Source organism: Equus asinus, chromosome 24 (genome assembly GCF_041296235.1).
Source record: "Equus asinus isolate D_3611 breed Donkey chromosome 24, EquAss-T2T_v2, whole genome shotgun sequence".
Classification (NCBI taxonomy): domain Eukaryota; kingdom Metazoa; phylum Chordata; class Mammalia; order Perissodactyla; family Equidae; genus Equus; species Equus asinus.
Genome location: NC_091813.1, coordinates 68407348 through 68433633, shown reverse-complemented (window position 1 = coordinate 68433633; position 26286 = coordinate 68407348). Strand labels below are relative to the sequence as shown.

Sequence of the window (26286 nt, the reverse complement as noted above, 5' to 3'; positions counted from 1 at the left end):
CCAGGTGTCTGCCAGTCCTCAGTGTTTTGCCTTTTCACAGCTAAAGGAGCCCGAGTCCCGTTCATGAAAAGATGCTCATTATCACTGATCATCAGGGAAATGCAAATCAAAACCATACTGAGATACCACCTCACACCCGTCAGAATGGCCGTAATCGCCAGGACAAAAAATAACCAATGCTGGAGAGGGTGTGAAAAGAAAAGGGAGAAAAGGGAACCCTTATCCACTGCTGGTAGGAATGCAAACTGGTGCAGCCACCATGGAAAACAGTATGGAGATTTCTCAAAAAGTTAAAAATAGAAATACCATATGACCCAGCTATTCTGCTACTGGGTATTTATCCAAAGAACTTGAAATCAACAATACAAAGAGACTTATGCACCCCTGTGTTCACTGCAGCGCTATACACTATAGCCAAGACGTGGAGGCAACCCAAATGCCCAACAACTGAGGAGTGGATAAAGAAGATGTGGTATAAATATACAAAGGAATTCTACTCAGCCATAAAAAAGAGAAAATCGTCCCATTTGCAACCACATGGATGGAACTTGAGGGCATCATGTTAAGTGAGACAAGCCAGACAGAGAAAGACAAGCACCACACGGTTTCGCTCATGTGTGGAAGATAAACAGACACATAGACAAAGAGGACAGATTAGTGGTTACCAGGGGGAAGGGGAGGGGAGGGTGGGCACAAGGGGGCAGGATCACATTTATATGGTGTTTGACAAATATTAATGTACAACTGAAATTTCACAATGTTATAAACTATTTAGACCACAATAAAAAAAATTTTTAAAAAAGAAGACCCGTCCCCCAAAAATGAGTTTCCACATCAGAGTGGCTTAATGTTTTTTCAAGTGATCCTTACACTTTTATGATTCCTCTAAAATAATAAAATAACGTATTAACAAAATGAGGTTTCATTGCTTCAAGGAACCGTGGTTGGACCCGGGAGGGGACGTGCAGCGTGAGGATTCTGGCTTCCTCTTCTGTCACTGAGGGACACCGCTCGCCTGGCAGTCGCAGCCCAGCCATGATGCCTCCACACGCCTTCCTAGGCTTCCTCATCGGTCTCTCCCTGACTCGTGCGGCAGGTAAATGCTTCTTTTCTTTTAATTGCTCACAGCCTTGTCATCTAAGCCTGCTCCAGCAACTGTCTGAAATGCCACTGGTGCTTTTCCGGGCTTTGCAAAAATTTCCATGTCTTCTGTCATGAAATGATACAGCAGACCCAGGGGCGGTTTCTGTTTGCAGCCTGAGCAACTCCGAGGGGCTTAGTGAGTAGCTACTAGAGGGGAGGCCGGCTAGTGGGTGCAGGGAACTCCACCCACACCAGACGCACATCCACCTCTCCGTCTCCTGAGCCTCTCTTTGGCCTCCCAGGAACACGACAGCACAGCAGTTCCCAGCACAGACTCCTAAGCCAGGCTGTGAGTCTGGATTTCAACTCTGCCGTTTATTATCTCAGGGACCTTGGGCAACTGACTTCACGCCCGTGCCTCAGTTTCCTCATCTGCAGAGTGGGAATGGTGGGTCACCTGAGGGTTAAATGAGTTAATACGTGCCAAGTCTGAGGGCAGTGTCTGGCACAGAATGGATCGTAAACAACACGTGAGAATCTGCTGTTGGTCTTCACGGAGAACTCTTCAAGAGCAGAAAGCGTCTTATCACACCACTCCTCTGAGCAAGGCCTTGGAACCCAGGTTACTGGTGCGTGCCTTCAGCGTGGGGGCTTCAAGTAGCTCTCCCGAGACTGGACGGGCGCCCAGGGACTGATAACACAGAAACGAGGCAGCCTCCATCTCCCAGAAGGTGTGGATTTGAGACGGGAAGACCAAGGACTCACTCGGCAAAACACGGCAGGAATTCAAGAGCTACAAAGTGATCCTGGCTCTGCTTCTTACCGGGCCTGTAACCTGGGGCAAGATTCGCAACTTCTTCAGCTCTCGGCTTCCCCATCTGTGCAACGCACTAACAACAATGCCTACCTTATCCGCGGTTGGGAGAATGAGGTAACGGAAAGCTTTGAGCACAGTGCCTCACATGTGTTTAATGTTCATGTGCGTTCCATGATAGATGCATGCCAGCCAGGAGGAGGAGGAGGGTAAAGGGAAGAAGGAGGAGGAGGAAGAGCATCCTTCAGCCTCTCACTGCTCTGCTCCTCCATGCGCTCCCTCTCCCAGACTTTGCACTTGGTCGTCTGTGGGAGGTGAGAGGCAGGGTCTGGAGTCAAACTGCCTGGGTACAGAATCAGCTTCTCCGTTTGCTGCTGTGGGAGTTCCCCCACCTCGTCAAGGCTTAGCTTTTTGGTTGGTAAGAGGAAGGTGACGATAGCACCTTTTCAACAGAGGAGCTGGGCAGACTGAGTGAGTTGATGCAGGTGAAACCCCACCACGTCTGGATCAGAGTCATTTGCTATTGCGGTTGATGGTGGTAGTGTGGTGGAGTCACAAAAGGGACAGAAGAAATGCATAGACAGATGAGATAAGGGCGCCGAGCCACCCATCTTCAGGATAAAATCAACTCTAGGCAGAGTCTCCAGGAAACTGTGCCTGTCATCTCCTGAAAACTTCCGGAAGTTTTATGTACAAAATATGATTGACTAGGTAGTAATTCGGTCAGTAAAGTCAATGGTGGCAGACTTTCCAGGTGCACACCACCATTTGGTGCACTGAAAGAGGTCCAAAACATTAAACTAAAAACAAACTAATAACAGTATTAACATTATTTGGCTGGTAAAAATAAATATTTAAGGCAACAGTCCCATTCATTAGAACATAACAAATCTTGAATGTTCAGAGCTGAGATTATGGGTTTAGGAGTATTTTCTTCCATCCCAATGATATTTGAGCAAAGCCTTGAAGGAGGTGGAGAGATGAGGCATGTGGAAACCCAGGGACGAATATTCCAGGGAAACGGAAGGGCCAAAGCTGAGACCCTTGGGTGGGAGCACCCCCAGCATGGTGGAGCAGGGAAAGAGGCCTCTCTGGAGAAGCCAGGAGGAGGTAGCAGAAGACGAGGTCAGGGAAGAGACAGAGGGTGGGCTTCCTGCCTCCGCCTCTGCCCAACTTCCCATCCCTCATCAGAAACTTCAGACCTGTTGGGAGGCAAAGCTTCGCCTCTGCCCGTCTTGGGTTTTCAGTTGGGGACTCTTCAACAAAAGGGCAGATTAACAAGAGAAAAACAGTCTGTTAACGCATGCAGCTCACATCACGAGGGAAAGACCTAATCCAAGAATAACTCAAAGTGGTGGCTTGGAATTCCAGCTCAGACAGCATCTTCAACCAAGAACCACACATCTGTAGGGACAGGGCAGGACAAAGGGAAGCAGTTCTCGGCTTCCGAGGGAGGCAAACTGTGGGAAGGTAAATATCCCAGAGGAAGCGCCGAAGCGAGGAAGGTTTGTGAGCTGCTGTCTCTGGGCTGATAAGAGTCTGTCTGCAGTAAAAGGAGAATCTATGTCCTGCCTTTACGCACAAAGACGGAAGGTAGAGAGAACTCTTCCTGCACTTGCTGCTCCTTAATTGCTATCAGCTCAAACAATTTTTACGTCACAGAGGTATATTTTGGGGTGACATATTATGGTTTTCTTCAGAATCTACAGTAGAATTTTGTCAAAGCTGTCTTGCCTCCATGGGCCTAAATGCAGGTGAGACTGGGCCACCCATGTAGCATGGTCTGAGGAAGAAAGCACAGGCCACACAGGTGTGAAGTGTCCCCTTTCCCGCCATGGTTACTGCCTAGACTCTTCTCAGAAACACCAGGTCGCAGGGCAGGGTCGTGGGCGGTCTCCCTCCATACGAAGACCAGGGCATCTGAGCAGTTGTGTGGGGCTTTGGAGCCAGGGTGCAGGCAGGTGAGCACAGCTGTTTGGGAATGGACAGCAAAGGCTGACCCAAGTGGAACAAAGCCCGGTCGTCTGGGAGAGGAGGAGGAGAATGGGGCAGGACCCAGAGACTGAGCACGAACCGAGAAAGGAGGATCCCACCGAGTCTGGGCTGAGGTCCTGGAGCCAAAACTGATCTTGGGGAAAATTTTGCTTCCAAGTAGCAGTCATTTAGGGCTCCTGGGAGGGTGGGCGAGCATCCTTGGCATGCGCCCTTCATCTCAGTGGCTCCCTTCCATCACCCCTGGGGAAGGGACCAAGGACAATATCTCTCCCTTCTGTTTATTCCCTCTACAGCTTGGGGATGGGGTGGGAGGCCATCACTTATGTTCTTATAGTCTTGAACACAGTTGCTCTGAAACCTCAGCATGCATCAAGATCAGCACATTTAAGACTCGAGATGTTGGTCCCTGGGCTCCACGTCCGCCATCTGCACTTGCAGCAACCACTTTTGGGACTCCTGACGCGGATACTACAGGAAAAACTACTGCTCATGACAGCAGTGCCTGCATAAAGCTCATGTTTCTCCTTCTCTTCCTGTTGTAGAAACTCAGCCAGACCACGCGTCTCTGAAGCCGCAGAGAGTACATTTCCAGTCCCGAAATTTTCACAACGTTTTGCACTGGCGCCCTGGGAAGGCTTCCACCGGCAACAGCAGCCTCTATTTTGTGCAGTATAAAATGTAAGTAATTTGAGTTTCCTCCAGCTGGCAGAGATGGCCCCCGGGATAACATGTTCTAGAATGCAATGGAGCGTTAGGATCTGAGCTTTTCTCAGAAGTGTCAGAGGGGTTGAGAAGCAGCAGAAGAAGGGACCAAAGCATCTTGTCTCCCCTGAACGCTGCCTGGTGACACAAAAGGCACAATGATGTGCAGTCTGCTGGGGGACAGGCTTCACGCCCAGAGACCCGGCACGAGACCGCGCAAGCTCAGCCTTCGGCTCCACAGGGAGGCTGGCATGTGGGGGGCTCTCAAAACATATTTGCTGAATGAATGTTGGAAGCGAATTGTTCAGCACATAGTAGGGACGCAATTAAGTCGACACTATTGATAGTTGACAAAGAAGTTGTGGGACACATGGAGATGAGTATGTAAAATGCATTTTTAATTTAAAAGCCTTTATTTTAGGGTTGGCTTACTATTTAGAAAATTCCTTTCAAAAACTAAAGGCTCCTGTAAGCCTGAACACACAGGAGAACGTGCTGCCTTATGTTCCTCTCAAGGGAGCTTCAGGTGAGTTCTGGAGCATCGTTGCCAGGACTCAGATATAATCAACTCCTTTCCTCCATCCAGGCCTGGAAACAGAAGCTCCTGATTTGTGAACGGCACGTTTTCCCGCTCAGATGTTTCCTGGGGTTTTCTGAGGCTCTTCCTTCTCTTACACAGTTTGAAATGCGGCTGAGCCTGAGAGAGGAGATAGTGCAGTTCAGCTTTCAGGGTTTTTCATTAGAAATTCAGAAAATCAGATGCAGCTGTGGACCAAAATAGCAATTTTTGTTTCATAACTTCATCCACATCTCTCCAGCGTCGGGGGAGGTCCAAGGTCAGATTTTCTCATCCATTAACCTCTTGCCACCTTCAGCAGGACCTGTCCCACAGAGGTTTCTCAGTCTTTAGTCTTCTGCTTTCCTCAACACAGTATGTGTGGCAACTCTAAAAGCTACAAATCTTTACAAGAAAGATTTCTCCATTCTCAATGCAGATTTGTGCAGAGCTGGAGATGTTGCTGAACATGGGGGTAGGGGTTGGTGCTACTTTCATTCTTCCCTCTGAATGAATGAAATACACAGCTCCAAAGTGGGCCTATTTGTGGTCCAACGCAAAAAGTGGGTTAGAAGTTGTTTTACCCTGAAACTAGTGAAGATTAAACTTCAGGGTCCCCTGGAAGAATTTCATATTTGTAATTCATTCTTTTTTTTTTTAAGTTTTTATTTTTCCTTTTTCTCGCAAAGCCCCCTGCTACATAGTTACATATTTTCAGTTGTGGGTCCTTCTAGTTGTGGCATGTGGGATGCCGCCTCAGCATGGCTTGATGAGCGGTGTCGCGTCTGTGCCCAGGATCCGAGCTGGCAAAACCCTGGGCCCCCAAAGCAGAGCGCGCAAACTTAACCACTGGGCCACGGGGCCGGCCCATGTAATTCTTTTTCTTAAAGAGGGCCTCCAGACTTGTATAAAATTCAGAATTCCTGGGTCCATTCCTATCTAGATGGTATTTTCAACAGCACAATGCAGATTCGTATTTTTGAAATCTTTCCCTTTGGTTCTACCCAGTTCACGTGGGTCTACTGTTAATATCTGTGCCATTTGGGATAGGACAAAAACCAACATAGCACACTAAAAGAGAAGCCAGTCATTATAGCTAAATTCAGCTAGCAAAGACAGTGTCTTGTCAATAAATAACAATTAAAAAGCATTAAATTGCACTCAATATATGTTGTTGGTTCTGCTTTAACGGTACCTTCTGATATAGTGGAAGTGCTGCCACCACACAGTTTACAGATTGCAGACAGCAGCGATATCCCTCATTATATGCCTACAAAGTCATATTTCAAGTCCTTCAACAAATATTTTGGAAGCCTTTCTCCCAGCCTCTAATTGCCGGCTGTTCCCGCCACCATCTTGTTGCATGTTCTGAAGGGTTAATCTTCCCTGTTGCTGTCACACCATCCCATTGCCTTAGGCTGGGTCATCTATCTGCCTCTTCATCTCTCTGCCTTCTTTATGGGATCTCCTCCCCCGCTCCCAGCCCCTGATTACAGGACTTCTTGTAAAGCCCTCACCACCACCCCCCTCCATTCAGAGAAGAGCTTGACCAGATGTGTTGAGTAAGCATCACCTGAGATGAAAGGTTGTTGCAAGTTCTCAGAATCAGCTGCATTACTCAACAGCAAGCTGATGAGAAGTGAAGAAAACCACAAAGGGGTGAAACCTCAGAAGCATTAAGGATGTGGAGAGCTAGTACTCAAAAAGGGAAGACGTCCACACCCCAGAGGAAAAACTCACTAAGTGTTAAAAACCAAAACCCCTTTGCTGGTGATGCAGCAGGTGTCAGGCTCGAGTTAATCTTTCAGTGAGATAGCACTTTGGTTAAGAAGAAATTTTTTTGAAAGATACTGAAGAGTAGCCATAAGCTTTCACAATGGTACCAGTATTGGAGGACACATTTCAATATAATTTCTAAAAAATTAATAGACTGAAAAACTGAAGACTCCAGTGGAAAAAAGAAACTCAGCTCTTGCCTTTTCACTTCTGTAGGTACGGACAGAGACAATGGACAAACAAGGAGACTTGCTGGGGTATTCAAGAGTTCTTTTGTGACCTTACCAACGAAACGTCAGCGATCCAGGAGCCTTATTACGGGAGGGTGAAGACGGCCTCGGCCGGGATCCACTCTGGCTGGACCATGACGCAGCGGTTCATCCCCTGGTGGGAAAGTGAGTTCCATGCGTTTCTTTGCATTCTTTCCTGCGCTTGCATAGTCCTCAGGGAGTGTGGCAGGCCCCCGGGCCCCGTGCCTTGCGGAGGTCCACGGCTTCATCTCATTTGGGCTAATTCTCCGAACAGCTCTAGAGGATGGTTTTCCCCACCCCCACTACGCAGCCCAGGGAATCAAGGCGGGGGCTCTAGCAGGTGCCCAGGCTCACAGGCTGCATAACCCGGGTCGGGATTCAAATTCTGCTGCATCTGACTGCAGAGCTGGCACTATCCCACTGCCAGGTTATTACCTCCTGGAAGAAAGAAGTCTGTTTAGACAGCAGAAAAGGAGTCACATCGCCCTAGTCCCTTCCTAAGCATGAGGATTAAGTTCCGAAAAATGCTCATTAGAATAATTTTCTGTTGAGGAAATTAAGACTTTTAGTCACCTCCCCCAAAAGGGGAGACCAAAAGTGCTCTCTCATATCCATTTCTCAATGATGTATTTTCTTTTTCTAATTTAGTCATAATCCCAGAAAAATATATTATAACCTAAAAGGTAAATTATAAAATAAACAATTACCGACAGACCTTATAGAAAATAGTAGACAAAAGAGAAAGAGGAAAAAAAGTATTTAATGTATACGTACAAAGATACAGATAACAAAACAAGAAAGAAAGTATGAGTATTTACTGCAATCCTCATAACTGCAACCCGTCCTGAGGCTGAAGTTAATTTATAACTGCTTCCCTCCTTGTTAACTCAGTGCTCACCTTCTTTCCAGCCAGCACCTCAGCTCTTCACTCTTGAGGAGTTGGAGTCCTTTTCGTCTTTCCTGTATCAGCTTGACATAATCGTACGTTAACAGGAGTTCTAGGAGGCCGCCAAGAGGATGCCAAGCTTAACCCCCCCACCTGACCCCACTGTGTGTGTAATGACTCTATTTCCCCTTGGCGGTCAGAACCAATCGCCCTAGACAACACAGGGCCTTCGCTGTCCCCTGTTGGCTGAACGGCATGGAGAGTTGCCTACAGTCAGGAGGGCGACTCCCAGTTCTTTGAAACCATTGTCCTTATAACCCAGAAGAATTAAGGATCGAGTATATGGAGAACAAACCACTCATGAGTCACTCACTAGGACTCCATTCTACTTCTTGTATCCTAGACCAGTGAATTCTGTCTATGGAAGACATAGCACCATTTATTGGTCACAGATTAGAGCACCAATTCTCATACCACCTCACAAGGTGTTGTCTCTCAAACGGAGTTTTCAGTTATCCACGTTACCTTCCTGTAAGGCCAGGGTTTCTGAGCGATGGGCTATCTGGTAAGGCCAACTATTCCTGTGGGTCTGAGAGTTTACTTCACTCCTCCCACACTAACTTAGTTCTTCTGTCATAAGCAATGTGCGGTGGGGTGCCGTTCCCATGAACAAGGCGTTCACTACATCCATGCGGGGGGCCGCCAGGGGGACAGCTGGTTAAAGCGTTGAAGCAGCAAAGACAAATCCATAACCAGAAAAGTGTCTGCTTCAGAGTCTCTTGTCCCCTCCCTGTTGGAAGGGATAAAAAAATGTGCATAAAAAAATCCCTGCATGAAATGAACCCACTGCTAGTGCTTCGGCAGTGGTCCTCCTGGCTGGGGAGCTGGACGCTCAGTGGTGTCCGTCCGGCTTTGGCAGAAGAAAGCCTGTATTGTCGAGTCCATACGTAGCCTCCATCCCATTCACACAGCCAGTTTGTTCATGAGCCTGTCCAGCAGGAGTGGGACACTGGAGAAAGAGGCTTTCACTGTCTCCACCTGGATCGTTTTAAACAGCTATATTGAGATATAATTCACACCCCTTACAATCCCCCATATAATGTGCACAATCGATGGTTTTTGGTATGTTCACAGATATATACAACCATCACCCACAGTCAGAATATTTTCATCACCTCAAAAAACTCCACACCCTTGCCTCATCCTCATCCCTCACTCCTCCAGCCCTAGGCAACCTCCAGTCTACTTTCTCTATCTATGGTTTCCTGTTCTTGACGTTTCACACGAATGAGATCATATAACATGTGACCCTCTGTGACTGGCTTCTTTCATTTAATGTAACGTGTTCAAGGTCCATCCACGTTGCAGCGTGTGTCAGTATTTCATTCTTTTTTGTGGCTAAATTGTGCGGATAGACCGCATTTTGTCTGTCCATCCATCAGCTGATGGACATTTGAGTAGTTTTCACCTTTTGGCTATTATGTCTAGTGCTCCTATAACATTCGTGGCCAAGTTTTTGTGTAGACGTATGTTTTTATTTCTTTCTCTTGGGTCTATACCTAGGAGTGGAATCACTGGGTCACGTGATAACTCTATGTTTAACCATTTGAGGAACCGCAGGCTGTTTTTCAAAGCAGCTGCACCATGTTGTGTTCCCACCAGCAGTGGATGAGTGTTCTGATGTCTCCACACCCTGGACAACACTTACCTGACTTTTTGATTATAGCTGTCCTAGTGGGTATGAAGTGGTATCTCATGTGGTTTTGATTTGCATTTCCCTGATGATTAATAGAGTTGAGCCTCTTTTCATGTGTTTATTGGCCATTTATGTATCTCCCTTGGAGAACTGTCTATTCAGATCCTTTGCCCGTTTTTAAATTGGATTATTTGCCTTTTTATTGTTGAGTTGTAAGAATTCTTTATACCAGTCCGTTATCAGATATATGATTTTAAAACATTTTCTCCCATTCTGTGGCTTGTCTTTTCACTTTCTTGATGGTCACTTGAAGCACAAAAGTTTTTAACTTTGATGAAGTCCAGTCTATCTATTTGTTCTCTTGTTGCTCATGCTTTTGGTGTCATTTCTAAAAATCCTTTGCCAAATCCAAGGATATGAAGGTTTAAAACCCTAAGTTTTCTTCTAAAAGATGTATAGTTTTAGCTCTTACATTTAGGTCTTTGATCTATTTTTAGTCCATTTTTGTATATAGTGTGAGGTAAGGGTCCAACCTCATTCTTTTGTATATGGCTATCCAGTTGTCCCAGCATCATTTGTTGAAAAGACTGTTCTTATCCCATTGAATCATCTTGGCACTTTGTTGAAAATCAGTTGACCATAGACCTGTGGACTTATGGATTCTCGATTCAATTCCATTGATCTATAGGTCTATCCTTGTGCCAGAACCATGCTGTCTTGATTGCTGTTGCTTTGTAGCAAGTTTTGAGATTGGGGAGTGTGAGTCCTCCTACTTTGTTCTTATTTTTCAGGATTGTTTTAGCAATCTGGGTCCTTTGCAATTCCATATCCACCTAGATTTTTAAGACCTTCCTTTTGGTAGGTACATTTTGCTTTGCAGTCACATGGACATAGAAATACTTTTTTAGGGGTCCATCCATATAGCTCTTCTCCAGACCTCCTGACACCACCTGAGTGGGATATAATGCTGCAGAAGTCCACTTCTGGCCAGTGCTGTCATATCATGCAGAGCCTTCTGGGAACAAGCCTCCTTTATTTTTTCTCCCTAAGTTAACTGGTCGCAGGGAACTCCTCAAGAGCTCGTAACTACAGGGGAAGAAGAATGATAAGACAATAGGTGAAGCTGCACTGGGAGGATAAGCAACCTACTTTTGCAAATTAGTTCCACAGTAAGACCTGCTAGAGGCTGGACTCATATAATCCTTTTCCACTTAATGTTGGCAGGTTTCTGTGCATTTTATGACTTGCTGTATCAGAGGACACCTAGCTGAGAATAGGAAGCTCAGGTCACATGTTTCCTTTATATCCCAAGGTCAGGTGTTCAGTTTCTATGAGGGGCCAGTAACAGGGAAGTCTGGAGCCTTTTCTCAAAAGGAAAATAGTTATTTGTTAAAGAGGATATGACTTTGTTCCAAGAATCCAGGGGCCGGGAATTGTCACAGTCTCTACATGGCATCATGAGCTGCCGTAGATGTTTTGAAGATGGTTAAGATTGTTGGATCTTCCAGATCATAAAAGACAAGTGGCAGAGCTGTTTGCAGCATGGACTGGCTGAATCTGTCTCTTAGTCTGGGTTCCTCTCAAATGTCAAAGTCTTATAGATTACTTTGCAAGTGGGTAACCACAACTAAATGTGGTATGTGTTCCCTCCAAAATTCAGCGAGGCCCAACAAGCCCAGTGAATCTTTCTTAGTAGTAGGGGATGCAAAGATAAACAACCTGTCTTTCACTCGGAGGAAATGTCTCAATGAACCCAGAGGAAACTTAACTCCCACATTCTGCTTCCATGTGTCTTACTAAGGCACCTACAGTGCGTAGTCCTTTAGGCCACCAAGTGCAATCAGTGTCATGTGATCAATTTAGTGGACTAACATGGTGTCCTATGGATCAAGGATCAAAGACAAGACTACATGTGACAGAGTCAGGGTGACAATGAAAGCTGATGAAAGGAAACTGTTCTGACTCTTTCTAATTATTGGACAAAGGAAAGAAAAATATCATTCTCCAAATCAATAGCTGTGTATCAGAGGCTGTGTTGATTGGCTCCAAAACCGAGACACAATACTGAAGCAATTACACTGTGGTCACCACCTGAGTACATTTACAACTATCCCTTTTATTATTCAAAACTCATCTTTTTGGGGAGAATAATTCAAATAAATGACTTAAATGGGGAGGTGCTACATCTCACTGCGTCTGCATCCTTCGAGGTGTTTGGCGTTCACGAATTTGCAGTTTCCCCAGGGAGACATTAGAACTTTTCATCTTCCATTTTGTCCAAAGGAGAAATTCCACTGGCTTCCACTTGGCCTTTCATTCCATAACAACTTTCAAGCCACAAATCCGGGAACCCAAATGGAAATGGAGTCTGTCAGTTGTTGTGTTTATCTCATCGAGTTTTCTTTTATTACCTGACTGACTAGAACCCACAGTGGCATTCTGAGTCCCCAAGGATTACCATCCACTCAGAATCAAGGTCCAGTGTTGGCCAGAGGGCCTGCACTAACCTTTCTCCGGTTCCCGATTACCCCATGGGGAAGGATGAGAGAAGACTTATCTTAAGACTCGGAGCACTGTTACCTCACTTGCCTCCCGCATCTCACCCGCGTTCCAACTGGTACAGTGTCCAACTAAATCCAAACTAAGTGGATCGTGTCCAAAATGCTAGATGCAATAGAGTTTAGAAAAAGGCATTTTTAGTCTTTCAACTCTTCTACTAGCAGGAGAGTGGATTGGGAATTGAGCAAACCATCCATGGGATCCAGCACATTGTTTCTGGGAATAACTTGAGATTCAAGCCCAATAGACTCCACCAACAATTCTCTAGTTGAGGAAAAGGAGATTGCATGACCAAGCTGGGATGCACCAGTGAGGGGTGTATTTGCAGAGCAGTTTAATTACTTTACTCAAGCCTGAAATGGGGTCTTGTTCAAATTTATTCATCGAATGAAGTCTTCTCGAGTGTGATCCCCTGGGCTAGCTGGTGAGATCAGCCAGAGACACTGGCTGAGATGAGGTGAAGTTTTGGCTCAGTTCTATTTAAATTGAGGCAGTGCTGAGTTATTAAGGCGTTCTGTTCTTTCTATACGACCATCCCCATTAAGGAAAAAAACTAGTGGCTGGCCCAGTGGCATAGTAGTTGAGTTTGCACGCTCTCCTTCGGCGACCTGGGGTTCATGGGTTCAAATCCTGGGCACGGACCTACACACCACTCATCAAGCCATGCCATGGCAGCATCCCATGTATAAAATAGAGGAAGATTGGCAACAGATATTAGCTCAGGGCCAATCTTCCTCACAAAAAAAAGAAAGAAAGAGCAAAACTAACAAAGCCTTGTGCTAGGACCTCTTGGGTAGAATAAGACACCCAGTGTATAAAGAGTTGGAACTGGAGCTCCTCTTGTTGAAGTGGTCATGCAGAGCCCTTCCAGCTTGGCTGCTTCCTCACCCTGCAGCTCTGCCCTCTCCTGCCCGACCCCCTGAGGCTTTTTGAAGAACATGTTTTGAAAAACGGGTTTCTGGGTTATTCAGACAATACTTTCCTAGGGTCTGTGATACGAGCCAATGAGCCAACTGGCTGCCTCAACTCACCCGAGCCCTGTTTCTGAGCAGCAGGGGGTTATCTTAGGTTCAGAGATTCCAGGTCCTGGTGTCTATCTAGAGACAAAGCAAGATTTAAAAAAAAAAAAAAAAAAAAAAAGCTTCTTAAGTTAAAAACAGCATTCGAGGCTCAGTAAGACTTCAGCATTATCTAACCCCAGAATTTCTTGGATTAAAATAGTTGTGGAGTTTCAGAGTGGGTCTATTTTCTAATGGAGTGGGTTGGGATCAGATAAAATCATCACCGTGTCTCTTTATTCATTCAACAAGCATTTATAAGGCATGTACTCTGTTTCAGGCATTGTACTAGGTCCTGAGGGGGATAGCAGGCACAGCAGACACCAAGAAGTCTCTTTCTTCATAGAGCTTTCCGTTTGATGAGGAAGACAGACAATAATGACATAATCACACAAGCAAACGTAAGATGATACCAAAGACAGGTGGTACAAAAGAGATGCCCAGTGCTATGAGAGCCTAGTCAAGAGGGGACCTGATAGGGATGTCAGGAAAAGCATCTTGGGGAAGTGACACTTGAGCTGATATCTAAAGATGTCTGAAGAGGTTAAGTAGGCAAAGAAGGTAGAGTAGAAGATTCCAGGCAGGGGGAGGCACGGCAGATCTAAGAGCCTGAGAGCCAGCTGCATGGCAAAGACGAGCAGGCAGAATGGAGCATGAAGCGAGGAGCAGCTGGAGGTGAGGAAGGAGAAGTTTCTGTTAAGGAGTTATGACTTCCTCCAGAAAAATCAGGGGGCTGCATGATCAGATTTGTGTATTGAAAAGACTACTGTGGCTCTAGGTACAGATCAGAAAAAGAGTAGTTTGCATACAGGTAAATGAGGTGGCAGGTTCCTGTGATAGTCTAAGGGAGACAGCTCCTGGCTTGAATTAGGATCATGAAAAGGGCTATAGAGAATGGATCACTGGAGGGACATATGGTAGGAAAGATTGGCAGGACTTGGTGACAGGTTGGACATAGAGGTAAGGATGTGTCAAAGACGACCTCTAAGTTTCTGGCTTGCACAACTAGACGAGTCACTGAAATGTTTTTGATGGGGTTTGATGGAAAAAGCCCAGTCTGATGGGGTTCTGAGTAATTGAGATCATGAGCTCAATTTTGAGTACGCTGAGTTTAAGATGGTTTTCAGACATCCAAAGGAACTAGCTATATAGACTCAGAACTCTATGAGAGAGAAATTGTGAGTCATTGGCATATAATACAATGGGCATTGATAGAATTGCCTGGAGAGAGGATTGACTGAGAGGGAGTGTTGAGTAAGACCAGGTATTGAGGGAATCCCAACAAAAGGTGCCGAAGTAGGGAAGATAAATCCTAAAAGGACATTGAGAAGAAATAGACAAAGACATAGGAGGAAGTCAGTGGACTCATATTCGTGAATTCCATGGGAAGAGGATATTTCAAGGAGAGAGCAGTCAACCAGTTAAATGGTGCTGTAGGTCAAGTAATCTTAAACTGCCATTGTAACACAATCACAGTCCACTGACTGGGTCAGGAATGGTCACTCAGTTACAAAGCCCAGAGTCACAGACCACACACCAGGCCCCCTGTGATGTCTGCAGCCAGGCTCACTGTCTAGGCCATGTACGTCATCTGTATTCAGGATTAAATATCACATTAAACAATCAAAATCAAAGATAATGGATTGATACATTCAAAGATTCTATATGCATATGATAAAAGAAAATTCTTCAATTATCATAACTTGGGCCAGAAAAGGCAAATATTAGTCAGCTTAAATATAAATATATTTTAGTGAAAAAAATACACAATAGTATTTAGTCTTGCCAGTATTTATCTTCAACTAATTTCTACCATTTGAAGTAAGTCTAAACACTGAGTCACACAAAAGAAAAGCCGTACCTGGGGCAGGAGACAAAGCTGTACCCGTACAAGGCACACCCAGTGCCCTGTAAAGTCTTGGACTCTCGAGGGACTACACTCTCAATAAAAGAGCAGACTCAGAAAAACCCTTCCATGCATGGAAGAGAGGAAACGAAGAAGGATGTATTCAGTCTTGACTCTGTTAACAATCAAGGGTTTCCTAAATTCACAAAGTTTGAGATTCAAATATATCCAACTTTCATGTTTCAGAAAACACCAACTTGAGGTTGTACCAGGTTGGTGGTGCCACAGGACACCTTGCAGAAGCAAAGTCAGGCCCTTAAACCAGAGTTCAGAAGCAACACAACACGTGTATGGTCATCTGATCTACATCCGTGGTGCAGTTCAGGAACTCTGTTCTTTTTAATCAATGAGCTTGGATCAATGGGGAAAACAATAAATCTTGGTCCCCTACCTGACCCATTTACAGAATCAAGTCTGGCTGGATGAAAACAATAAAACCCAGCAACTACAGCCCATGAGCCAAATTTGACCTGTTTCTGTTTTCATAGATAAAATTTTATTGGAACATAGTCAAGCTCATTCGTTTACATTTTGTTTATCCTTTCCACTACAGTGGCATGGTCGAGTAATCACAACAGAGATGTATATGGCCCACAGAGCCTAAAAATGGTTGTTATCTGGCCCTTTACAGAAAATGTTTGCTCACTGCTATTCTATAAGATAATATGAGAGAATATTTTCGTGACTTTGGGGAAGGTAGACTCCCAAAAGTACTAATGATGAAGGAAATAACTGATAAATTGGACTACACTAAAATCAAGAACTACTATTTATCAGAATATACCATTAAAACGATGAAAATGCAAGCCCCAGAGAGAAAAATATTTACAATGTGTAATTTGATAAAAGACTGCCCAGAATGTATGGAGAGCCTTTACAAATCAATAAGAGAAGACAACCAATTAAAAAGTGGCCGAAGACTTGAACATGCTCTTCATGAAAGGGGATATCCAATAGCCAACAAACGTATGATGTTCCATCAGGGAAATGCAGTTTAAAAACACAATGAATCGGTACCACACACTTACCAGAATGGCTTCAATTAAAATTTTCAAAAATAATAATGCCAAGTGTTAGAGAGAATGTGTAAAACGGGAGCTTTCATACTGAAGGGGATATACATTGGTGTATCCACTGTGGAGAACGGGCAAGATCTATAAGAGCTAAACGTGTATAAACTCTGTCACACAGCCAGGCCACTCTTAGTTATACTCCCAACAAAATGCATGTTTCCCAAGTGTTATGTGCAAGAATTCCATAGCAACTTCATTCGTAGTATCCAGAAACTAGTCTGTGAGTAACACAATGAGTAAGTTCTGACAGTCATACAATTAAACACCACACGGCAATCAAAAGAACAAACTGCTGATACACGAACAACATGGAAAACATATATATAGTAGTTTTCTAGGAATACCACAGACTGGGCGTTTAAACAACAGAAATTGATTTTCCATCCATTCTGGAGGCTGGAAGTCCAAGATCAAGGTGTCAGCCAGGTTGGTTTCTTCTGAGGCCTCTCCTTGGCGTGTACATGGCTGCCTTCTCACTGTGTCCTCACATGTTCATCCCTCTGTGATTGCACATGTCTGTGTCTTCTTATAAGGACACCATTCATCCTGGATTAGGGCCACCCATACCACCCAGATGTCTTCATTTTATCTTAATCACTTCTTTTAAGGCCCTGTCTGCAAATACCAGCATATTCTGAGGTACTAGAGGTTAGGACTTCAACTTATAAATTTGAAGAGGACATAATTCAGCCCATAATTATAGTTATAAATAAAAGTGAAGGAAGCCAGACTAAAAAAAATTGTATATTGTATGATTCCAACAACTAATGTACAGTCTGTGCTGCATAACGACATCTCAGTCGATGACGGACCAAATATAGACAGTGGTGCCATAAGATCAGTACCATGTAGCCTAGTGGGCCGTACCATCTAGGTGTGTGTAAGTGCACTCTGTGATGTTCGCACAACAATGAAATCGCTGAATGACGCAGTTACCAGATTGTATTCCTGTCATGAAGAGACGCATGACTGCACATGGCGATAGAGATCAGGACAATGGCGTTATCTTCTGGGTTAAGTAACGGGAGGAAACAGAAGGTTTCTGGGATGCCAGTGATGTCGTGTCTCTTGATCTGGGTGCAGCCATACAGGAGTGGTCATTTGTAAAGATTTGTTTAGCCATATCCTTATGATTTATTTATTTGACTGTATCTATCTTATAGGTCAATAAAAAGTTTATTTAAAATTTAAAAATTCAAACCAAAGTAACAAAAAAGAAAATATCAACTTGAAACACGTGCTCACAATAAAAACACAAGGATCCAGATCAACACAAGCAAGTTTGAAAGAAGCGAACACTGACCCAACCTGCACGTCATGTGTTTGTAATATTCGAAGCAAATAATAAAATAAATGAATTTAAAGATGTAACAGAGGGAATAAGAACATAATCAAAGGAAAAAAAATTACTTTTTAAGACCAGATAGATTGAAAAAGACTCAAATAGAGCTCACAGAAATAGAAAAAATATAGTCATTGAAATAAAAAAATTTAATCTGGGGGGTTAAAGATCACTTTAAACATGAATGACTAGTAAACCAGTGGACTGGAGGACGGTCTGAGGAAACCACGCAGAAGGCCCGCCGAGAAAAAAAAAGATGGAAAAATAAAAGAGAAGTCAAGACATATGGAGAATCAAACAAGAAATTCTAACAGATGTTGAATTGAAATTTCATAAAAGCATATATATCCATCTATCTCTATCTCTATCTATCTATCTATCTAAGTGGCTAATTTTCAAGAATTGTAAAAGATATGAATCTACAAGCTGAAAATATACAATGAATACCAAACAAGAAAACAATAGACTCCATTAGAGAATCAAATCCACCCAGAATTACTAATAGTTAATCTGGGGAAAATTAAAGTGACTATTAATTTATCCGATTTTCTTTCCTGGTTAATAGTGATCTGGTTATTGATACCGAAACGCAAGAAGCAAACCTCCCTCTCGTGATCGTTCCCCTGCCGTTTCATAGTATATAACACAATCCTGTTGAATTCATTTTATAGCAACAAATCTTCAAATGGTTTTAAAGCTGCTTTGAAATCTTACATCTTTAAGGACTTACAAAATATTCACCTTACTCTAAGATCTCCACCCAAATAACTTTTTATACTTTGTTTTCCAAAACAATCACTGTGGGCTGTGGAAATGATGATAAATGTCCTTTTAAAGCTGAAACAGAATCTATCAGTCTTTGCAGATAAAAATTATCTCGAAAGAAACTTCTCAGGTATTTCTATTTTAGGTGTCAGCAGTATCTTTGCACAATGATTTTTACCAGATCTCTGAATTTAATGATGACGTTGTTATGCATAATGTGTCCATGTGAAATATTACGTTTTTTGAATGATTTGTCAAAATTTCCTATTCTTTCTCCAGTGAAAATAGATCCTCCAGTTATGAACATAACCCAAGTAAATGGCTCTTTGTTGGTGATTCTCCATGCTCCAAATTTACCACATAGAGACCAAAAAGGAAACAATGTATCAATGGATAATTACTACCAGCTAGTATACCGAGTCTTCATAATTAGAAATTCACTAGAAAAGGTAAGTTCAGATGAATAGATGTTTAGTATTTTCTTCTTTTGTTCATTTAAGTAACATTTTAGCCATAATATATGCCCTCTCTCTTGCTACTCTATCTGGTCTTTATCTTTTCTCAGTTCCTTCTCGCTTCCCCTCACTGATGACGTCAGAGCCGGCTTCACCATCAGAACTTGTGTGTCTGTTTGTTCCTTTCAGCCACTCAGCTTGCCTCCACTTCCTCTTCCCTGCATATCTAAAGACTGGTGTTAACAATGTTTCAGTCCGTTTGATTGCCACAATATTCATTTTTATGGACTTCGCACACCTTATTTTCAGCTGCTTTTGGATCTCAGCATCATATGCTTGTGCCAGTTTTGCTGTGATATTCTTCTCCACTATCAGTGCTTTAACTTGGTTTCGTGGTTAATTCAGTAATACTTTTTTTTTGGTAAGGAAGATTGACCCTGTTGGCCCTGAGCTAACATCTGTTGCCAATCATCCTCCTTTTGCTTGAGGAAGATTGCTGCTGAGCTAACATCTGTGCCAATCTTCCTCTACCTGATATGGGATGCCACCACAGCATGGCTTGATGAGCAGGGTGTATGTCCGCCCTTGGGATCTGAACCTGTGAACCCCCGGGCCACTGAGGTGGAGCTTGCAAACTTAACCACCACGCGAGTGGGCCGGCCCCTCAGTATTCTTTTTTGGTGTCCATCTAAGACAGGGTTCCTTTGGTTGTGAGGAAGAGAAACCCAGTCAAACTGGTTCCAGTAGGAAAGCGGAGGGGAGGGAGGAGTTTAATCAGGAAATACAAGCAATCCTATGGACGGCCGGAGCAGGAAATACAGGGCTGCCAGGCTTTGTAGCGACTGGAAGGAGAAATGGAGCAGCGAGTCTTAAAGACTGCCACTCTGTCTCTCTGGGGTCACACGTTACATGTCCACAGTTGTCTCCAGATCTGCTCCATTCTCCTCGCTGCACAGTGCAAATTCTTGACAGAGACTGACCGCTGGTCAATCAATCAGCTGCCCTCACGTAGCTCCTCCACAGCCACCTGACCCGTCTCCTTGTCAGGCTGGGGTCCACCACTCTAGGGATGCATCTGGGAAGAAACTCCACAGCCCATCTACTACTGTGACTTTGAACAACTTATTAATTTTATCAAAAATAGAGCAAATCAGTGAAATTCCTGAAAACCATGTATGGTCTTTTTTTCCCTTGTGTTTAGGAGCAAAAGGTGTATGAAGGAGCTCACAGGGTCATTGAGGTTGAAGCTCTCGCACCGCACGCTGTTTACTGCGTGGTGGCTGAAATCTACCGGCCCGAGTTAGACAGGAGGAGTCAGAGGAGTGAGGAGAGATGTGTAGCCATTCCCTGAAGCAGTGTGGAGGGCTCGCCGTGTGGACGTCGCAGCTCTCTGCGCACCGAATGGCTGGTGCTCACAGGATCTCCTTGAAGATGGTTCTCCATTTTCTTAAAGAAGTGCTCACCATGACACTTTGGGGCTCTTTGCTCATCCTTTCTTCCTTCCTTTAGATGCTATTTGTGAACTAAATTTAAGCAACACCCCCCAAAATACATTAGAATTTAAAGAAGAGTCAGACAATAAAGGGCTCTGTGAAATATGGAACTTTATTTCTGAGCGTAACACCCCTAACAACAATCTCCATTCTGCTAAGACAGCTAAATAAAAATCGGAGAGCCAAGGAGTAACAGGCGTTTAACAAAATGTCGTTGAAATCACCTTTTAAAATAGCATTCCAGACAAGCAACCCTTTTTCACTCTCTACTGAGACAGTTAACTTGACATAGATATGCCAACTTTTACATGAATGGAATTTTTACATGAATGAATATTTTCCCATACATTTCTATTTTATACAAATATACTTTTTCATACATTTATTTTCTATTGTAAAGTATTTGTACTTAAAGAACCAATATTTTCTTTCAAATTCTAGTCTGTGTCAATAAGACTAGTTTTTTTAAAAAACTTCTCATGATCTCTGGATTCATCTCTAGGTTCAGATTATCAACAGTAACATCTAAATTCCACAGGATGCCCACTCAATGCAGTTTCCCTCTTTTAACACATATTCAAATTAAGGTTCTCGCTTCTGTTTTTGTATTTGCTTTGTTTTGTTTTTTAGTATTGCCTTAGAAGAATTTATCCTTATTCTCAAAATCAGGTGTGGTGTTTTTTAGCAACAAAGTAAAAAAGAAAACTTAACTCCAATTTATACCGCAATCAACCCTCCTGGCAAAGGGTCTTTCATGGGTGGTCCCTTCCTGGTCTCCATATAAGAGGGTCTTACGAATGACAGTTTGACTGGGGACGTGGGGGATGGCTGGGGGCCAGGCAGAGAAGCTGGCCTGAAGCTGAGAGCACGTAGTGGGTGGTGGGTTCATTCGGAGGAGGGTCTGGGGCTGGCAGAGATCCCAGGGGCAGCTGGAGCCCACCAACCACCTCCTGGCAGCTTCACCGTCCCCCGGAGGGAAGGTCTGTGGCCTACGCTCGTGTGGGCAACAGAAACCTGCCGTCTTCACTCCCGGCTTGGTCTCATACATGTGACAAATATCCAAAATGTGATAAAAAATATAGTAAGTGCCTCTGTTTATATACAATTACACACAATAATAAACAGATTAAAAATTATTCCAAAACGCACAGAGGGAGAGAGTAAGAGAGAGAGCAGAAGGTAGACAACTGGTTTCATCACTTTCCAACATGGCCAGAAAAGATGAGTCCTTGTCGTGCCTCCAGACCTGTGTGATCCGTTCCCTGGCCTCACTTCCAGCAGGTCTCTGCTGGAAGGTTGTTTTATCCTGAGGTTTCCCTCCCCATTCCATTTAAACTTGCAAACTACCCCTGCAGTCTCTCTACCACTCATTTTTCTCCGTAGCACTCTGAAAATTAATCAAGGGAAACTTCATCTAAAATGAAGTCAGGAGGCCAGAAGGGGGAGCTCCCACCCAGTACCACTGGAAGTCAATCACAAAAAAGTCAATTACAGACCCCCACAGAAAGAAGTCGCCAACGGGAAGATAGCCAATTACAGGAAGAAATGTCCATTGCATCCCAAACAGAAATCGAGGACTCCAGCGACTCAGCCAATGAGAAGCCGTCACCACCCTGAATGCCTGCTTTCCTCCAGCGGACTTTCCTTCGAAACAACCCTCCCAATTTCCTCCTTTTTCCCTATAAAATATTATTTTATAGGGAAAATTTGTTGGATTTGCCTGTGGTCTGCCACAGCACGGATATCCGGAATTTCAATTATTTGGCTGTTCCTGAATAAACTCCTTTCACTGGTAAAATAACCAGCTGTTTTATTTGTAAGGTCGGCAACTTAAACCACCTGAGACACCATTGTTTGCTTGTTCATCTTGCTTGTTGTTTGTCTTCCCTCCTGCGCTGGAACGGAAAGGCAGAGCTGTCTTTTTTTTCACAGCTATATCTTTATTATCTAGAGCAGAAGCAGCACGTGGCAGACACTCTGTTGATATTTGTTGGATAAGTTAATGAATCAAGAGTGGAACCATTGAGAGCCCGGGGGGAGTGGGGAGGGTGGTGGAGGGGGGCTTTTCTTACAATCTTGTACAAGCTGCTGCCTTATCTTCCTCCACAGGTTGGTGGGAGAGCGAGCCGTTCCTTAGAGAGATGCAGAGATGGAGGCAAGTGGAGGCCAGGTCTTGGGCATCTCTGACTCGATAGCAGAGAGCTAGTCTAGAATGGTTGTTTCTTCCTCCAACTCAGGGTCACCACACAGGCACAGTTTGTTCTCCTTGGCTGATGGTCAAGTCCAGAAGTCCTGCCCCAGATTTTCTTTAAAAGGAGAGAGGGTGTGAAATTGGAACATGGAAGAACATATGCAAGTTGACGAGAAGGAATTTTGGAGAGTTCTCAAGGCAGGGGGAGGTGATGACAGGAACTGTGAGAACCCGGGACGCCCTGTGAGCAGTGGGCCTGTCCCATCTCGAGATGGCTCGTCCTCTACAGAGTGGGCTACAGAGGGGCACTAACGTCTCCTTTGCTTCTAGAATTAGTGCCAAGCGCTTACATATTGAGTGACTGTCCACGTGATGATGCCAAGAGCGAAGGAAAGATTCCAGTGGACACACAGGTATAGTTTCCTTTTACGGTAAAAGACATGGAAATTTCTAGAGATGGTCAATGAAGGAGAACACACAGCTCCCGGCGGGGGTTGGCTTCCCAGATGCCTCACTTCCCCAAGAAGACAGGATGGTGGCGACTGCCAGCTGCTCAGGATAAGGCCCCCTGGGGAGAGGCCCTTTTGGTTCTCACAAGGCTCTGATACCTCCTGGCTTCCCTCTCACGAGTCTCTCAGGAGCCTGGCTAGAAGCCTGCCTGCTACAAGGAGCAAGCCAATGGTGACAAGCCATCTCAGCCCCATCCTGAGAACTGGCCATGGGTCCAAAGTGACCCTCATTTCTCAGGCACATCCCTCAGCAGGTGCGGCCTTCAGCCTGCCTGAGGGCTGCATGTGCATGTGTGTTATTTCTTTAACCTCACACTGGCCCACAGGGAGCCATCATTTTCATGAAATAGCTAGTCGCCTACTTCATGAGTGAGCCTCCAAGAGGTCAGAAACCACGTCTGTCTAATGCCACAGCTCATGCACTGTTCGTCAGACCTGCTGGAACTTCCTCTGGGTTTGCACACACCAATTTCCCTTTAGTACCTTAGTTAAAATTCCGTTTTTAAATGTGTTTCCCTTGTTGAACTTTGGGACATTTTTTTTCTTTAATGACAGCCAATATATTTAAGAGCAAGTGTTGACCTTTAGGGTCTTTTTTTCACTGTTTCAGTGGATTTTCTTTTGTTTATTTTGTCCTGCTGGTTGGGACCGTGTTCCCTGGAAAGAAAAGTAGGCCTTTGTGTTTAAACAAAGACAAAACTCACCACATAGTCAAGTGTTTGATGTTGCCAAGACTGAACCACCAAAAATGACCTCTACAGAACAGGGGTTGTCCAAGCAGAGGGACCTTGACCCCAATGCCCCAAAGATACAGACTTAGCTTTTTAAGCTAAGACCTCAATCCCTTTCAGCTCTTCTTCGACAATAGCTGGCCTCTCTTTACCCACAGCTCCTGGGCTGATGTGGGCACGGGCTGTCTCTCCCGGCCCCTGCTTCCCATCCCGGGAGTCCTACGCCATCCTCCTTTCTGACCTCCAGCAGGTCACAGAAAGCAGCAGTTATGTTTGGCTGACACTCTCATGAATAAGTCAGTTCTGCCAGATACTTCCAGTTGGGGCGTTTTTTGATGTATAAAAGATTAATCTGGAACAAAATGCTTTGCCCTGAGTGAAACTGATTCCAGACACATTGTGCAATGGAAATATGTCCTTCAGGCAGAAAGGCCCTTCACGCTGCCCCTGGAATCATACTGTGCCCGAGGCTGCTGATCGTAAACGTGGTGAGGAGAGGCAGTCAGCAGCTGTGTGGCTCTGCACAGCCATCCTTTCTTCACACTCCCCTGGTTTCACCCACCGACCCCAGCTTCCCACGTGACGGCCCCCAGAGCTCTGCTCACTGTTGTCCTTCCCTGTCCTGTTGGTCACCTTAACAGAAGGGTCTTTCCTGCCTCCCCCCAGCCCCCGACACACATGCACAGCAGAATCACCTAACGGTATTCGACTCAGGTAGGGAAATCTGCTCTTTTCAATATTGATGACAAGAGGGGAGGAGAGAAGCCCTCTCCCTCCTCTGGGATCGTGTGCTCTAAGGATCAGCTAAGCTGGAGCTGCCATGACCGACCTTCTTACCAGATAGAGAAAGCCCACTTGAGAATGAAGTCAACACGAGGGAAGCAGAGCAGAGGTGTAAAAAGGCAGATTTCTGATGGAATTCAAGCTGAAAACCAGCCTAGCTTCTGAACTTTGACTTTAAGTGAACAAGTAACTTGGTTTTCCCCCCTTACTTTACTTTGACTAGAATTTCTACCACTTTCAAGCAAAAGATCCTAGACAAATTCGACAGATGATACAATTAATTCAGTCTGAGCACGAGAAAGCCCTACTGAAGCCTGTGTGTTGTTCTGGTCAAGCTTTATCAGACCCCCTCAGCCAAGGTCTTGTGTGTTCAACAAATTCCCATCTTGGTTATACCACTTGCCTCAATTCGCAGCTACCTGGCTACTAAATACATGTGGAATTTTGTTCCTACTCATTATTACAAGAGCAAATCAAGGTCCCATCTGATATTCTTCAGAAATTGCATGGCTGTATGAATACTAGAACCCAAGGGCTGATATCTCCCTGTTTATCTATTAATATAATCTTCAAGGTCAAAAAGTCCTTCAGGTCACACATGTTTCCTGACACCCTAATACATGCCCAGCGCAGTGCTAGGGAACAAAACTCTGTTGCATACACCACATCTACGATGTCTTAGTTTCTACTGCTTACGGCTCTCTCTCTCCTCTCTCTCTCTCTCTCTCTCTCTCTCTCTCTCTCACACACACACACACACACACACACACACACGCAAACATGGCATCGCCCATTGTGGGCTCCTATCATGTCATCTTTACTGTTTTGAGGACAGGGCTTTGTAATAAAGAAATGGCTCTGCTTCTCAATGCAGTTATAACAGAATTGGTTCTTTGGATGAATCCTTAATCTAAATGTCCACTAAGAACACGCTTTCTTCTCTGTTTAAATGCCTGATGTCACCACTATCCTCCATATTTGTGTGGAGAACATTTTGCACTGTTTAAAATTAATCTGTTATTTTTGGTTGTCTCAAAATAACTTTAGTGAAGAGGAACGTTTCCAGACAATTGCTTGTCAACTCCCCTTCAGAACAATAGCCTCCAAGTTCATTTTTGTTCTTGTTTTTGATGTAACTACACCCCAGGGCTACAATAGTTTTGCAACAGTGGCAAGAATGGAGCTGTAGGAAGCTGGACCCACCACCAAGAATTTAAGTAGATTCTGATGGTTCAAGTTCATTACTAAAATTAATAAATCTCTTCAAGGAAAAGGTAGGTGGGGTCATTACTCTTGCTTTTCATAAAGCTATAAAAGGAAAAGCGCGCCCATCTTGGTCAGGAAGGAAAAGAATTAATCTACTACTAAGATCTGAACATAATCGCTCAGCAGCTTCTCCCCCAATAGGCACAAATTCCTTTCCCTTCCTGCAAGGAAGTGAGGAAAAACAATTAATCTAAGAGGAAAGTAGCCCAAGGGTTCCCTTACCAGCACCATGGCTAGACAGCATGAGCATGCTTTCAGTATTTGCAGACTAACTGAATTACCTCCCCTGTACATTTGTCATGCTTTCGAGATGCTTCATATGGGAACCCCCACCTTATGTTTGAGGAACCCCTCCAGTTTATGAAGTCGTAGCAGGTGCTGTCTCTCCAAAGCTCC

At 44.4% G+C, this 26286-nt stretch overlaps 1 protein-coding gene across 2 annotated transcripts; it reads left to right on the top strand.

The window, feature by feature from the left end:
- The first annotated feature begins 963 nt into the window (after positions 1-963).
- IL22RA2 (interleukin 22 receptor subunit alpha 2) lies at positions 964-21904 on the top strand. 2 transcript variants are annotated; one of them, XM_070496291.1, is made up of 5 exons: positions 964-1096; positions 4435-4570; positions 7143-7321; positions 18742-18911; positions 21794-21904. In XM_070496291.1, exons 1-5 carry the CDS (start codon positions 1036-1038, stop codon positions 21806-21808), a joined length of 561 nt encoding a protein of 186 aa, XP_070352392.1. In that variant the 5' UTR covers positions 964-1035; the 3' UTR covers positions 21809-21904. The 2 variants fall into 2 exon arrangements, with proteins under 2 accessions (XP_070352392.1, XP_014706322.2); XM_014850836.3 differs by lacking the exon at positions 21794-21904 and adding an exon at positions 20119-20510.
- Positions 21905-26286: the final 4382 nt, after the last annotated feature.